General features: G+C 46.6%; 1 protein-coding gene across 2 annotated transcripts in view; it reads left to right on the top strand.

Moving 5' to 3' along the window:
- The first annotated feature begins 6,128 nt into the window (after positions 1-6,128).
- Positions 6,129-17,034, top strand: part of EFNB2 (ephrin B2) — a 42,307-nt gene continuing 31,401 nt past the window's right edge. Inside the window, exon 1 of one of the 2 annotated variants that reach the window (XM_072760983.1) lies at positions 6,129-6,943. In XM_072760983.1, coding sequence (XP_072617084.1) covers positions 6,822-6,943 — 122 coding nt within the window. In that variant the 5' untranslated portion in view covers positions 6,129-6,821. The remainder of the gene's footprint in view (positions 6,944-17,034) is intronic. The other variant, XM_026008878.2, reaches the window with a different exon arrangement.

Here is a 17,034-nt window from a genome sequence, read left to right as displayed (position 1 = left end):
CGATATGGATATAAAAATGCTACCTGAGATGCATAAACATGTCATCAGAGTAGAGAAAATGTTCTCCACTATTTTTGAGACCATTTGATCAATCTTTCCAAGTGAAAACATAAGTTAATGAGATGACTAAATGGTAGATTATTTTGTGTGTGCATGCTGCGAAAAATGCTGTTGCTTTAGTTTGAGCTCTTCAGTGAGTCTAATTGTGGTAAGGAACAAATTATGAGTTTAAATATCTTTAAAGATAGAATTTTAAGTAGGCATGAACTATAGTGAGAACGGACTTATAAACATACCTATTACTCTAAAACAATCACTTTATTTACCTAAAGAATATAGGTTGCTTATGAATCTTTTTAAAAAAAAAAAAAACCTTTATAGGTTAGCTCTTATTTCTTAATTTTTTTTTTTTTTGATGTAACTTTTTTTTGCTGCAGATCCATTGTTCTTAGGTTCTGTTATTCAAGTTTTGGGAAATGTTTATTTAAAAATTGTTTTGCTCTACAAGTGTTATAAACATTGTATCTAAGAGAGTAGCCTGGACTTAATATTTGAAATTAGCTTATGCGTGCCTTTTAATTTTTAAAGAATTTCTTACTGCCGCATATGGTGTGAAATCACAGTAAGTTGCTTAGTGACATCACAGTATCTGCTTGCTGTTGGAAACTCTCATCAGATATCGAAATTGTTCCTGTGCCGGGCTACAGGAAAGAGGATGTAATTGTTAATAAAATACACCCAATCTTTTCTGTGCTGCAACAATGTGTAGTAGTTTGATTTCTTCATTTGTTTCCAGCTGCCTTTTTGTACATATTATAAAGGTTCAAAATCTCTCCCAGTTTATTAGCAGTTCATATGTTCCCTAATTTATTAATTATGCCTTTATTCAGAATTTGTTTTTTAGGTTATTCTTATACATCATAGAATTAACCAATGACTTTGTTCATTTTTATTACAGTATTTAAAATATGTAGTTACTGGATTTTTGTGGAGTTTGCAGAATTATCCATTGTATAAACAAAACCTTTAAATTAGCTTGGTGTGAGGACTCTTTAATGCTTGCAAAGAGGGGAAGGGGTTTGTAGTTAAAAGATTTATTGCTCACTCGTTTCCATTATGAAGATGTTGTAAAGTCAGCTCTCTCTAGTAACTAACTGTCATGTAGTTGTGCCTAGTGTATGTCTATACACTATAAACTAGAGCTCCTGATTTCAGTTATCTGAATTTTCTATTCCTTTACACACAGAACCATCCGTTTCGGATTATTGGCCATGAGAATTTCTGAAGACAGGATATCTTAATGTTTGAGACTTGCCCCTCTGTAGGAGCTTTAGGAACACTCACATGCCAGAAAGTTATTAGTTAGTGCAAGGATCACGGAAGGGAGAAGGCCTCAACTAGGAGTCTCCAGTGGGTGTTGAAGCCCAAGCAATAGGTCCTGCTTTTTCTCATTTGTTGAATTGACCGTTTAGCCTAGTCTTTATCAACTTTTTAGTCCTGTTTTTTTGTTTACTCCTCTGGTTTTGTTTTTTTTTTTTTTTAAAACAATCAGTTGTCCGTAATTACAGAGTTGCTGTTGGTGCAGTCATGTAGAAGATTTGCATTTTCTCATGCACTGCACGATACATTCTGAAGCAGATTTTGTCATTGATTTTCAGATGATGAGATCACATTGTGTGATTTTATATATGTAGTTACTAGAGTAACTGTTCTTTTCCAGCGCATCCAGTGGTTGGATCAGAGGATGTTGGAACGGTTGTATTTTTTATATGTACTTTGAATCCAGTAAGTTAAAGAGTAAAATTTTCAGTGATCCAACAATTTTGCTATCACTCAGGAGTTCCTGGTTGGGGATTATGTGTTGTGTGTGTAAGAATGTCAGTACAACTAAACCTGGCTTACAGGCATTTGAATGAAACAGGTTAGGTTGGTTCTTTTGTATATGTTTGGATGATCATTGTTTTCTTCTCATTTCCAGGTTTATGGAAATGCAATATGGGTTGAAAAACAGGTAGCAAGGAATTAACAAAGGAATACATAATGGGGCATCTTCTAAGAGGTGTTGGATGTCGTACTATAAATATAAAGTGGGATACAGGGAACAAAAATGGTTTTTATGGCCCATTATCTGTTAATCTCCTTATGATGCTGTTAGCAATATACCTTATATGTTCTTATAATAGCAGTATATCTGTATCACCAGTCCACACAGTGGCAATCCTGTTTAGGGAGGTTGAAGTATTAGTATTAATGAGTGGTAAAACCACAATTGCACAGCTGTTACCTATTTATCTCCACCAAACTACCTAAACCAATTTGGAGGGGAGATGGGAGTTTGGCTAGTCCTCTAAAACCTGTTGGTTTGTAAATAAGGAAATGAGACTCATGCCAAGTGCTTGAGATAGTTGGAGCCATAACTTTCTTTCCAGAGATGCTGCTTTTGCATTAATAATACAGAAGTAACAATGGATTATAAAAATAGAGATTTAAATTATTACTGTAGTGGAAAATGATATTCTAGTTTCATAAGAAATACTTCGTTAGAATCTATAAGGTCACTTGTCACCAAACTTCCCCCAAAGGGAAAAATGTTCTTTTGACCAAGAGCCCAAAGTGGTAACTAATACTATTCCTACCAAACTCATAAGTATAAGTAGATGCTAATTTAAATGTTTCAACGTGTAACCTGAATTTTAGAAGCAGAAAGATGATGCAGGAGTGTACGGCAAAGGTTACGAAGAAAAGACTTACTCTTTTAAAAGGACTTTTCCCTTTGAGGAATTTGAGCAGTAGCATTTGCAGGAGAATCCTGAAAACTTCAGTGATTTATGAAATAAATTGCATGCAATACCAGGAAACAGTAGTCTTACAGCTACATAACTCATGGCTTGGACAACATCTACCATGTATATCAAATTTCAGTAATTTTTCTGTAATGTTGCATTTAGATAAGGCTTTTGTTCTTTATTTTTACAGAAAAATTAGGTTAAAGATGTCTTTCAAAGTACATCTAAGAATTACTGCATTACTGTGCAAGGAACATATAAGAAATAACCATAAGGTCTAAAGACCAAAAGCATGCTTAGGAATTGAAAGGGGGAGGAGTATGACTTCAGTAAGGTGCATTTAGTAGGGCAAAATTGGTTGCCATCTTATTTTTTTAAACTGAAATTCACTACATTTGCTACCTCATTATACATTTATTCAAATTTATATTTCTATCAACTATTATCTGAAATTCCCCAAATTTTTATTAATCTGACTTTTAGAAATTTCCTTAATTTAGAAACAGTTGAAGTAACTTGCTTAGCTGAAATGAAATGAAACTCCATTATTTTAATGTGTGGTTAAAGATGTGCTGGTAAAATTATGAATTTTTAGAAATTACCACATTTCTCCTGATAATTTAGTCATAAAAATGAAGTCCAAATAGCAAACACGTATTCAACTGATGTATAGGTTCGTTTTGGTTTGGCACACATTAAAATTTCAACTTTGTCTTGTACATGCTGACGTTAACAGTTTTTGCCTGGCATTATACCTGCAGTAGTAGACATAAATGGCTTGAGGTGATGCTTTTAATTACAGTTGCCCCTTGAATGTGGGTTTGAACTGTGTGGTTCCATTTCATATGGATTTTTTTTTCAATAAATACAATATTGTAAATATTTTTAGATTTTCACAATTTCTTGAGCTTGCTTTAAGAATACAGATACACCTATAACAACAAAATATGTGTTGATTTTACATTATTGGTAAGAGTTCTGTAACAGACTTAGTTAAGTTTGGGGGGAGTCTGAAGTTACCGGTATTTGGACTGGAGTGGTTGGTGCTCCTTCCCTCTTTCCTTAGTTCACAGGTCAGGCAAACTGAAATTATCTAAACAATAGTGGAACATTTTATCATCTTGAAGTTGTTGCTGCTGTTTTTCACCAAGTTTTTACAGATAAATTAATCCTTATTTACTGGAAGTAAGCTGATGAATATTCACACTGAAGTTAATACAGTAGGAATCCTTGTGTAGGATTTTACTTTTTGATCAAATAGACACTTTGTTTAAAAAGAAGCAGTTTTTGCATGTACATTTACATTTTCCTCAAGGTAAAAAAGCTTTGGGTGTGTGAATATCTGACTTACTAAAAATGGAAGCCGAGTTATTTTCAGACAATGCAAATTTCCTTTATTTCCTCTAGCTTACTTAGAGGATGTAGGAGCTTAGAGGTCACAACTTAAACTTCACAAAGTAAGTTTGCTAAATATGAAACACGGTATTGAGATACTCCATTTTATTTCTTTTAAAACCTCATTAAGTTAGCTTTACATTAAATTTCAAACGAATTCCTTAAATGTTTTAGGCGTATTAAAAGCCACTCCTTTTTTTTACCCTTGTGACACAGTTATGAATAATGCCACCTGCCCCCCTTCCTGGTGTTGTCCTGGGAATCTGTCCCTGACTTCAAACGGGTTTGCAATCTGAGCCTTTTAAAAAAATTATTTCCTAAAAGTGGCCGCTTATTTTTAAACCAGCAATTAGGGAAAATGAAGTTGTTTTCTTCTCAAAGATTTACCTGGACTCGTATGAATGTATTGGGTACCTCCCGTGCCTCACTGTTTGTGAGCACAGCAAACCAGTCCGGCCAAAATTTTAACAGTCGCGGTTGAAACGTGCATTAGCTTATGTTTAAGATTTCCACAACGGAATACTTAGCCATAAAAATCTTCAAACGTTCTACAGACAAGTTATCTAAATGAGATATTTTACCAAATATTAAGTTTAGCTAGGTAATTCAGCTAAAGAAATACACTTTGTAGGAATACTGTCTGGTTCAGTGCATTTGAACGTTAAATCCTGGAGGGGACAGGTTTGGTTTGGTTTGTTTCTCCCAAGCATGTTGTAGTGTATACGACGTGCTTTATTATTTTTTTTCAAACTGAACTGTGCGAACGTACAAACAGTTGCAGCAACTTGTTTCTGCCAGACGCTCTCGCTGTCCGTCATCTCCGAAGGCTCTGCTCGGGACCTGGCGCGGGTGGGCTCCCGGCTCGGGTTGGGTCCCGGGTGGGCTCCCGCGGTGCTCTCCCGCGGTGCTCTCCCGCGGTGCTCTGGGCGCAGGCGTGGCCGGCCGGCCGCTAGTGGGCGCTGTGGGTCCGCGGAAGCCGCCGTCGCGTGGCGCTCGTCCGAGGCGTCCTCTGGGCCGCACTTGCCGAGAAGCCAAGTGAAGAATTCCTGCCACCTCTGCCTTTGGGCGCTATTTGTCACCGTCACCCCCAGACTCCCGGTCACCTTGGGGCTAGGGGCTGTGGGAGCGTGTCTCCGGGGCTAATTAAGGAGGAGGCCAGGAGGCCCCGCGGCGGGCGCGGGGGTGCCGCCTTCCGGGAGGCGCGGTGGGGCGGGCGCGGGCGCGGGCGCGGGCGCGGGGCCGGGACGCCTGCGCCCCAGTGTCGGCAGCCCCGCCAGAGCCGGGCGTCCCTCGGCCCGCTGACTTCGGTCCGGGCCCCGCCGCGCTCAGGAGCCGAAATCCGGTGCCGAACACCTCGCTCCGAGGCCTGCTGGGCTGCGGGCAGCGCGGGGGTGCGCGTGCGGGCTGTGAGCCAGCCTCGCGGAGGGGACGCTGCACGGAAAGGAGGACCCGCGGGGACGCCCGCCGCCTTCCGCTCCGCAGGGAAAGTTTCGCCCTCGACGGGGTCCCTCTGCCGAAGTTGGAGCGCTTGGCGGGCAGTGCAGGCGCGGGCCGGGCGCGGGCGCAGCCGGCCCCGCGTGTCCCCGCTGCCCTTCCGGCCGTCCTGCACGGCACCCCCACCCCGCTGCCGGAGGGGCGCCGGGGCCACGCGCTGGCCGCCGCCCCCACCCGCCCCCACCCCCACCCCCACCCGCCTTCGGCGGCGGCCGGGGCCGAGCTCCCCCCTGCGCCACCGCCCGGGGCCCGGGCGGGGGCCGGGCCGGGCCCGGGGCCGGGGGCGGGGCTCACCTGTCAGCCGGCGCCCCGCCTCGCGGCGCCCAATGTCGGGCGGGGGCGGGTGACGGACGGGCCTGCCGCCCAACCGGCGTGCGGCTGCCCTGCGGCGGGCCAATGGGCGGCGCGGCACGGGGCGGGGCCCCGCGTTTATAGTGCTCTGACAGCGCGCCGGCCGCGCTGACTCTCCTCGGCGGGGACGGCGGCGCCGGCCGGAGCGAGCAGCCGCGCGCAGAGGGTCCCGGCGCCCTCCCCGCACACAAAGGCCCGCGCGCGTCCGGCGCCCGCGGCGGGGACCGAGCCGCCCCCGCCCGCTCCTCGGCTCGGGAGCCGCGAAGACCGAGGAGGCTCCCGCGCGCCTGGAGGCGCCCCTCGCCGCTCTGCGCCCCTCGCCCCGGGACATGGAACCGCGCCGACGCGGCGCCCGCGCGCTCGGGCCGCTGCCCGCCCCCCTGGATCTATAGTGCGAGGCGGTCCGCTCGGAGCGCAGCGCCCGCCGCCCGCGCGACGCGTCTCCCGGTCTTTGTGTCCCGGCCGCGCGCCCTCCCTGCCGCCCGCGCCCGGCACCCTGGAGTCGCACGGGAGCCTGCCGCCAGAGCTGCGTCCGGCGCGGCGCCCCGGAGCCCCGAGCCCGCCGCGCCGCCGCGCCCCGCGCGCGCGCCCCCGCCCCGGCCCCCGCCCCGGCCCCCGCCCCGCGCCCTGAGGCCCCGCGCCCGGAGGGCCCCGCGCGGAGCGCCCCGGCCCCGACCCCGACCCCGGCGACGGCTGGAGCCGCTCGGCGCGCCCCGGAGCTGCGTGCGGTCCGCCCCTCGCCTGCGCGGAGGACTGGGGTCGCCCGGGGCGTGCGGAGCCGGGAGCGGCTTGGCCATGGCCGCGAGGAGGGACTCCGTGTGGAAGTACTGTTGGGGAGTTTTGATGGTTTTATGCAGAACTGCGATTTCCAGGTCGATAGTCCTGGAGCCCATCTATTGGAATTCCTCGAACTCCAAGTAAGTGGCGTCCGCGGCGCCCCTCGGCCCCCGCCTGGGCCCGTCGCGCCGGCCGGGTGGGAGGAAGGCCCGGGCCGCGGAGCCTCGGAGCCCGTTTCTGGAGCCCGGCCCCGGCCCCCGCCCCCGCCCCGGCCCCCGGCCCGCACCCTGGCCCGCACCCCGGCCCGGGTTCCCCGTCCCCCACCCTCGCCACGTTTTTCCTGGTGAAACTCTGCGCCCAGCTCTCCGGCCGGAGCGCGGGCTCTAAGCGGCGCCCTCTCCCGCCTGCCTTCCCCGCGAGCTCTGGGCGCTTAATTAAAAGCCCCTGGCGGCCCGGGTGTCCTGTCGGGAGGTGTCCGGGGGCGATTCCCTCCCTCCCTCCCTCCCTTTCGAGGACGGAGAACGGGGCCACGAGCGGGGCCACGAGCGGGGCCGGCGGCGGGGAGGCGCGGGGAGGCGCGGGGAGGCGCGGGGCTGCGCTCCCGAGGAGCGCCCGAGCGCGGCCCGACCCGCAGGCGGCCGGGGGGGGGGGGGGCCGGGGCCGCGGCCGCCCTCGGCGCCCCAGTGTGCGCGGGGAGACCTCGGGCGGCGGCCCCCCCCGGGCGGGGACACGGGCCTTGGGGTGCCCCGGAGAGCGCTCTGCACGTCGGCCTCTCTCTTCGACCCGGTGGCGCTGAACTCCGTGCGGCCCGCGTAGTTCACTGGATTTTGAGGGCGGCTTTCGCTGAAGCTTACGGCCCGCCCGGTCCGCGCAACCGCTGGAGCCTGGCGTCTGGGGAGCCTGGGCGGGAATGGGAGCCTTGGGTCTGACTCGCGCTTATCGGACAGGGTAGCCAGGGGAAAGCCAGGCCTGTGGAGAAGAACTTTCGGTGTGAGCTACCCAGACAATACGTGGAACATTTAGAACAGGCGATTCATCCTTAAGTGTGTACGGCCGTCACTTCTAGTTAGTTACCTGTGCATTCAGTTTTGCATCTTGGCTCCTTGTTGGAATACAGTTTTAGCCAGGTCCAAAAATATTTTACGGACTCGTGGAATTTTAGACTTGAGAAACTTGGAAAAAGTGTGCAGACATTGGCTGGCTCCTCGAGTAAGCGTTGGAGATCAGAAGGAAAATCAATGGCCTAATTTTAGAGGACAAGTAAGTTGGCCATGGATTTAGTAGTAAAGAGACGGGGAATTGATTTACAAGTCAAATGTTAATTAAAGACTTATATCCATCCTTTAAAAAGTTGTAAATTTCAAATTCACCAACATGCTTTACGGAGAATTCCCTGTGCTAGGGGCAAGACACGTCCCAGTCTTGAATCGGATTAAATGCAGCCTTAGCATGATGCTGGATGGTACTTTCCACCACCGCTCATATTTAAAAGTTACTTAATGCGACCTCCTTCCGTGCAGCCCGGTTTCGCATGGACTAGCCTTTTTCCTTGGTGTAAGATCTGTATTTGCCGAAAAAGTAGTTGCAGTGACATCGTTAACGCCGATGCGGAATTGTGAGGCACCAGCTGGTGCGGGGAAGCGCGGGGCTTGGACCTGCGCGCAGCAGCCCACGTCCGGGCGAGGCGGGCTCCGGGGCTCCGGGACTCCGGGGCTCCGGGGCTCCGGGGCTCCCGGGCCGGCGGGCCTGCGGGCCTGCGAGGGGCCAGCCAGTGTTCGCTTTGCGCCTACAGAGGTCACTCTTCCACGCGCAATGCTCGCGGCGCCCGCTCTCACCTCTTCCCGCCGCCGTCTGCTCCGCTCCACTTTACACTTTCGCTGACGGATTGTTTAGGGAGCCTGATTCCCTGCCCCCACCCCTTCCGCCAGGATTTAATATTTACATTTAAATCTTGTTTGAAGAAATTCCCATTAACCCGTCCATTGCACAACTCAGTATATGTATCTCTGTGTTAACTACTTACTACTAGGTGTGTAATCAGGAGGAAGATTAGAAATACCCACTTGGAAGAAGAGGTAGAGCCGTAACTGTTTCCACCACGTTAGTATCTTCTTTTCCTAATGCATTTGTGGTGTGTGTGTGGGGGGGGGGGGGGGAGACTGATGTTTTACTTGCCATCCTGATGATCAGGATTCCTCCGTTTTTCTGTGTGGCGGCCCCAGATTTGAAGACCTGCTGGAGGCCTGCATTTTGGAGACGGCTGCCTCCCTGCACTGATGAGGTTTCTGTTGCTGTGATTGCTCTGGTCCTCAAGAGTAGAATTTCTTTTAAAATTCTCATGATAATGACTTGCGCGGAGGACTGGATAATTTGTCCCTGGAAAAGGTCTACTTAAGAAAGTATGCAGCTGAATGCTAGCTTGAGAGATCAGAAAGATTTCTTCCTGGAGGAGTGATATGAAAGAGCCTTTTCTAAGTTGGAGAATGAATAAAAACCCCTAGTGCCAAGGGGTTGCTTTATTTGGGGAAGTTGCATATTTATTTCCAGGGAAAAGTTGCAGTCCGTGAATACGATGTGGCACGAGGGTGATCAGAGGCAATTGAGGTTTCACACCAGTTCATAGGAACTGTGGAACAATTCATTTGTAATGAAGCAGCCATCAGTAATTAGATTTGTTTCATTCAAAGGTCAGCTTTTTTAGCAGGTGGTCGATGTAGGGAACAGGAGCAGATGTTTGGATGCAGCGTCCAGAAAATCCTTTGTAAATTCACCGTCTCCATAACTACTTTAATCACACTGTCTGCTGCTCCCATCCCAGAGAGTTGATGCAGCAATCAAAAGAAGTTCTGTGTGCTGAAACATTAGCAACTACCCTATGAGGTGGATTACTCATATCGCGTCCACGGGCTCCGGTGGTGTTGCCTCAGTTGTAGTCCTAGGTTGCCGAAGCTGTTTTCTTTTTTATTCCCCCCCCCCCCCCCGCCCCACTTTTCAACTCAGTAGAGAATAGCAAAGCCTGGCTTTCATTTCCAATTAACATTTCAGTAGAACAATTTTTCCAAGCATGATGAATAGTTGCCCCTTCTAAAGAAAAAAAATCCATTTTCGAGTGAGCAAGGCTGTATTCGTATGATGCTCTACAACGAATTGCACTGACTTTGCTGGAAATTTCAATGGAGCGTTAATTTCTTCTGTCTGGGGGTACTGTTCCCTGTACACCATATACTAGTTAGTTAACAAAGCGTTTTTGCTTTTCCCATGTCATTTTTTCCCTGCATAATACGGAATTCCTGATATTGATTGACTTGATACAAAAGAATGGCTGGATAATATCCAGATAACCTATAATACGTGGGCCCCACCACAGCTAGGCTCTGAATAAATACGGACCTGTCAGAGATTGATAAAATAAACTACAATGGATAGTGCTGTTTAAACAGCCCATTCAACACCATATATAAGCCAGCCTGCCTTCCATTGTGTCTGAAATTCTTATTTTTGTAGGTAAACAAATGCACATTCAGCACTGATTGAATAGCCCCTTGAACTATGCTCCACAGTTTGCGTTTGGGTTAATCTTGTCGGTTTTAATATAGAGAGAAAAAAGCACAAAGCACCAGGGGTGGAATTGTTACTGCTTTCCCATCCACATTCCTCACATTTTGTCAGGATGATAAACTAGAGGTAATGGACTGTCGTTGTTTCAGAGGACAACCGAGCCAGGGAGAGCACAAAGACGGAGCTAAAGCGATATCTCACAACAGGCTTGTTCGCCCTCTTTTCAGGCGAGAAGAGAATTTATTTGGGAATCGTGTGTCTAGGGACTGCACTTTTTAACCTCGGCAATTACAGCTTCAAGCCTCAGGAACGGGAGCTGGAGGTTAAGATGATTTGTTAAGTACTTGGTTCTAAATCTTTCACAAAGCATAGCTGTTGACACTTGTCCTACAGACGTAAAGAAATGCAAATGACTGCAAATTTTGAACCGTTTCTGGCTGGTGTCTAGGCCAAAGTGTGTTAGGACAGGTGAATTAGCCATCATCCCCAGACCATCTAAAGAGTACAGATTGGAATGGTTTCTCCATATGGAGTTAGCTTGAAGAATAATCAGTATATTTTGATTACTTATTGCAAAACCTCTTGTCAGTAAAGTTACTGAGAGAGATCCTTTGGTTGGTGGATCAGTGTGGTGATTATGCTCAGAGGGACGTTGCAGTCGGAGCAACTAAATCCTTGCTACCTTTGCTTTCCACCAACTTGGTCGGGGGTGGGGTGGGGGGGTGGCTCCCAGGAGGTTGAGTGTGGCATCTACCGTACTGTGATGTTTCCCAGAGCGTGTGCCTGATGGGAGACGGTCTGAGATCCCAGCATGACTGCAGTGATGCGTCATAGGAATGGGAGTGGCAGAGAAAGGAAATACGGAGTGTAGACCCTCAACGAAAGGGACATAATTTTTCCTGTAGGGAGGGTTATTCCTTGAACATTTTATGAAAACTTTATTCTTAAACTGTTCCACCACAAAGTAGACACAAAGCGGGGCTCTTGTAAGAAAAAAATAATGATGAAAATGGTACTCCTGTCTACCTAATCTCTGCTTTCCTTAGCTGCTGACATAAAGAGCCTGTTTTTCAGGTCACTTATCATACATCTACATAGATTTGCTTATGAGCTCAGCTTTTGTGTAGCGGAGGAGAGCTCTAAATGGGAGTGTTCAACTGTTTAAAATATTTTGATTAAAATATGCAGAACCCATAGAACTATAAGCTTCTGGCCAGGAATTAGCTCTTTCAGAGAAGAGCTCCCCCCCCACACACACACTACCCTTTTTTTTTTTTTTTTTTAAGGGGTGGGATTAGCATGAGGCTGGGACAGGGTAGAAGAAAAGGAAAGAAGGGAGGATGGCGAATGGGACAGTGTTCGAACAGCTTGGAAAAACTCCTGTGGCTTCATTGTCTCTGCAAAGCCAAAGAATACAAAGACATAAGCAACTCAGCCCTTCTCCCATGATGGAAAACGTAAACCATTGACATGGCCCCCTGTTTAACTTGTTTAATTCTTGTTTTAAATTCAGGGCTACGCCAGCCGTGTGAACTCTGAAGATTTCCTTAGTAATCCATTTTGTAGTTCCGAATCAAAAACAAAGTGAAAGGGTCTGACACAATTTGCTTTTATTTTTAGGCAAATCAACCCTGGTCATAGTTAATAAGGGGATTACAACCCAGACTACGTCTTTACAGATGTAATGTAAATCAAGGGCAGAGTATAAAGAAACTGATCCCTTTTGATTGAAGTATGGTAAAAAGGCATAGAGAAACTTGCACCAGTAATCTGATTGTATGGCAATAAAACCACCATTTTCTGTCTTTCAGATAAAAATAATGCGGTAAATCCATGCAGTTCATAAGATGGAAAGGCAGATAAAGGGGGGAAGCCATGGCAACATATAGATTAGCTTGATGTTGGAAATGACACGTCTCTGAAAAGGGGGTAGGAGCGAAGGCCCTTGCTCCGGGCTTTTGGCTATTATGTGAGAACCACACAGACTTGGAAACTCGGATTAGAAAGTATGAAAGCCCTACTTGTGGCCCGGGATGGTTCAAGCGGGAAAGAAAAGCTGCTCAGTTCTTGCTCATTGGTGGCGGATAATATGGCAAAGGTGGATTTCATTGGCTGCCTTTTTTTAGAGGTTGAGATATGGGGGCTGATTAAAACTTCAGATCACTGTGGTTGTTAAGGCCTGCAAGATTTTCCTTTTTAACTCCTGGCCTGACAGCGACAACCATTCTGTAGGATTAACTGCACTTGGCGGTCCTCGCCTTAATCTCTTTGGGTTTTGGGCAGGGCCATGCTGGGAAGGTAGGGCTGGAGCTACATGCAAAGAGAGAGAGAAAGAGACCTTTGGCTGGTAGTCATGCTTCAGACCCAGCACTCTCATCGCGTGGGAGAAGCAAAGCTGAATGTTACCTGTCCTCTCACCAGAGAGCTCTTCTGCGAGGATTGTCCTTCCCACCCTGCAAAAGAATGTATACTAAAATAAATAAAGTTGAGGGGGAGATTTTGTTCTTCCAATCAGCAGTAATGCAGTATGACCAAATCAATGGGCTCTCTTTAGATAATACGTTACTCATAAATGTGAGTCTTAACTTTTGAGTGGGATGGGTTGGGTGCTTGTCACGTAAAGACAGGATTGTGGAAGGTAAGCACTGCCCGGCCTCCACTTTAAAAAAAAAAAAAAAAGGCAAAAAAAGAATCACTGTGCCCTTCAATCTTACTGATTAGCCTCCTGTCTTCCAACAACCTTTCGAATAAACTAGACTTGTTTGTGCCTTCCACGTTTTCCATTTTAGTCATCAAGCAAAACAAGCCATCGAAACCCGATTGGGTTACATGTGGAGTGACATCCGCCATCAGGTCAAGCCAGAAAGGAAATATGTGCTCTATTGCCTCCTATTTGGCATTTAAAAAAAAGTCTCAGCATTTCTTTAGGAGAGCCTGGAAACTCTTTTAAGACATTGACAACACTGAACGCTACAAACACCCCCAGGATCTTTCTTGATAGAGTAGACCATGGGAGTTCCATGCTGTTCTCTTTACAGTGACATGGGGCCTTTCTAGACTAACTTGTTCAGTGAGTGAGATCTTCACCAAAACCTCAATATTCTCCTGCAGACTCGTTGGTTTGATTTGGTTCCTAATACTGTAGACTTGCTGACTGGACCCTCTGGTGCTAGGACTTAGCGCCTTTGTTGCCTGCTTTTCTGCTCGTTACTATGTAGCTTTCATAGATCCAAAAACACTTAAAAATTATTGCACATGCACTAGCCACATCCAGTGCCTGCGACGTTACCTTCCTTCTGAGTCTGATTCAGTAATCTGTATCAAAAGATCCATAGCACTGATCTAGATTCACCAAAGAGAAGGGACACCCCCTAATTTACAAGCTGGTCACATCCAAGCACCTTGCATTCTACATTTGACAATGATTGCTAATGGCCCATTCAGCTAAAGTATTTGCTTGTTAACAGGGAACAGAGCATGATAAATGTCCAGCAAGCTTGCGGCCTCCTTCAGCTTTTCAAATGCAGACTGGTGCATATTTATGGCAGGCAAATGACAAAAGAAGAAGCTGAATTGGCCTGGCCTCCCGCTTTCTACTAGGAACGGGGTTAAAGTGATTAGAGAAAGAAGCAGGGGAGCTCTGCCTCCTGTTTACAGCCATCCTGCAGCATTCAGCTTCTCGTTCTACCTGCGGAAACGTACTGCAGAAGTGCTGGAGATAAGGATGGTTGGATCTGGGGCACCAGTGGAAAAAGTAGATGATCGGCGGTGAAGTGTTCTCCATGTACGCTGGATGCTGGGTGAACCTATTTCTCTTGTGCCCTCAGAGAATCAGTAGTGGCTCTTTCTCTTACTTTTCCTATATAAATTCAAACATGTAATTCTAGTTCACAGCATTTTGTGGCTGGTGAGTCCATACTTGCTCAATTAAAACACACTCGGACACACAGACACACAGCCCAAAACAAAACATAGTAGGAGAACGCTGCATTAAAGAAAAGTTGTTTCTGCCTTTGGTAGTTCTCTACGCAGAATATGAAGGAAAAGGGATTTTAGTGCAGTATTCATAGTTTGCTGTTTTGTTTCTCTAAACGCATGGATAAGTAAAGGTTTAACAACTTAGACGTGGGCAGACATTCACGATGCTTGAGATGAACCATTGGTGATCTGCTTTGCTTTGAAAACTTTGGTTTTCTTCAGTACTATAGATTCTTCATATTTCCTGTATAAAGTGATTAAACAATCCAGTATATTTTCTCAATTTAAGTTCAGCTGCATCCTTTGATTACAGTCCTGGTTATATAGGTCTTCCAATACTTGCTGGGCAAGTCCCTATTGCCTCGAAGGCATTACCCTGTGCTTTTTATGTACTGATTCCTTCCATATCACCCCAGAATAATTATGAGTGCTACTCTCGTCTTTGAAACCAGGAGAGTCAACGTGTTTGTATTGGAGGAATGTGATTACGGATGGTCCTAAGGCTTGGTTTCTTTGGGAGTTTGGGGCATGTGCGTGAGGTGCAGTGCCCTACTGTGTGTGTGTGTGTGTGTGTGTGTGTGTGTGTGTGTGTGTGTGTGTGTGAGGTACAACACCCACTGTCTGCCCACTGTCCTGATGTTCCCCAGCCACACTCCCTGCAGGATACCTAACCTCTTGAGACCTATCAGTGTCTCAAGTGTGCCTTTTCCTCTCCAGCATCTCTCCAGCCTCCTCTGTTTCAGCTGAGGACCTGAGGCACAGCATGATGAAGTGCTTCTGAATCTTGGTTCTTGCTCTTCCTGTGAGCTAAGCTGGTTCACTGTAGCCTGACAACATTGGCCTGAACCAGAACTGTCGTATGAGTGGGCCTGGGACAATCATATTCAGGGCCAGCTCAGAATGTATCTTCCTGCCAAACAAGTTAGAAAGTGCCAGTTTTCACATAACCAGGACAAAAGTTGGGGTACATTTTAGATGAAAATAAGCTCTTGTAAGCCACATGTCCCCTCTTGTCTGGTGAAAATGAATCTTCATTATAATGGACTGTCTAATAAAGTTTACAGATTCCCCTAGATAAGTGCCCTCTTTATGACATAGATCAAACATAATTTCTTTAAATCTTTTTTCTGTAATCCCCCAGCACTTTAGTTAAATACCTAGAGTATAGAAAGAACATTATACACTGCACCGTCATGATTCATATGCAAGGCTTAATCCCCATCATTGCCGTCCTGTCCCTAAAAAGCAGGGATAGGAGCTGTTGCATTCTGCCAGTCTCTTCCTACTAGGTAGTGGTAACATCCAGTAGAAATTAGTCTGGTGAACAGATACAATCTAGATGTATAATTATGGCTACCCATGGTGTGTTAACCTGTCACCAGTTACTAGAGATCTCCCTGGCCCAGATCAGTGGCTCTAGAACTTTAGGGCACAGAATCACCTGGAGGGCTTGTTAAAACACGGTTTTGGTGGGCTCCACTCCCCGCCCAGTTCCGGATTCCTGAGGTCTGGGTGGGACTTGAAATTGACATTTCTGATAAGCTCTCAGCTGATGCCTACTGCTCTGAAACCACACCTTGAGAACCACTGCTCTAAATTAACTTTTTTTTTTTTTTTTTTTTTTTTAACAGCTCAGCATTAGCTCATCAACCTGTAAGGCTGTTTTTGGGATCTCTGAAGAAGTCTGTGGTCTCTTTTTTCTGCCCCATTCTTGCCTTGTTGGAAGCCATAAGGGATCATCTAGGTCATTGACAGCAGATAAAGCATTGATTTATTCAACAAGCATTTGTTAATTGTGAGGCCGGTTACTAGGCTCTGATGATAGAAGAAGAATCTCTACCCTCAAGAGACTTAAATCCTAAGGTGGGGACAGGGAAGGCCTGGTGGAATTACCATCACACTAGATCTCTGAAATGCACATTAATAAGCAACTCAAGGTAGTAACATTTCAGCGAAGAGCAGTCTGTGTCTATCAAGTGTATGTCATGTCGGTAAGCTTCCACATTATTTCATACGTCTGAGCATAGCTCAAAAGCCAGATCCCACAAATGAGGCAGATGGATCCTGTGGGATAGCTAACCCAGTGATCTCAGCTACCTTTCTTGAGAATTAGCAGTACCAATTGGTTTTTAAGATGCACGTGATGGTAATGGAAAGGTCAGGCAATTTGATTTGCAAAGACGACCAGGCAAGTGCTATTTTAGTTTGATGAAGAGTACCTGCTTTGAAATCTGGCTGAGGCCAATCCCAGCATCGCTGTTTTTTTTGTTTTGTTTTGTTTTGTTTTGTTTTGTTTTTTACTGTGTAACTAGGAGGACTACTTCCTAGGTCTTATTTGTCCCATCTCTAAAATGGGGGCAGTAACCTAACAGCATTGAATAAAAGAGTAATAAAATTGTGGTCAGGATTAAAAGAGTTTAGCTCCGTGCTTGGTGTAGTGAAGCAATAAATGTCAGCTATTGTTAATAAAATTAAATATCTGTGCACCTGGCTATGGTTCATTTTGCCTACCATATACGGATGCAGAATAAATAAAAATGACATGTTAATAAAGATTACAACATGGCATGTTCACCTTTTAAAGTTTGTTGTGTTGTATTTTGTTCAGCTGCCACACTTAATCTTTAAGAGTTCTCTGCTAGGTGAAGCACTTTTCTCTTTTCCCCTCTGCTACAAATTGGACGCTCTCGCTCTG

The sequence above is a fragment of the Vulpes vulpes genome, chromosome 6 (genome assembly GCF_048418805.1).
Source record: "Vulpes vulpes isolate BD-2025 chromosome 6, VulVul3, whole genome shotgun sequence".
Taxonomy (NCBI): Eukaryota; Metazoa; Chordata; class Mammalia; order Carnivora; family Canidae; genus Vulpes; species Vulpes vulpes.
The sequence above is the reverse complement of the archived record's forward strand: the minus strand, read 5'-3'. Positions and strand labels throughout refer to the sequence as shown.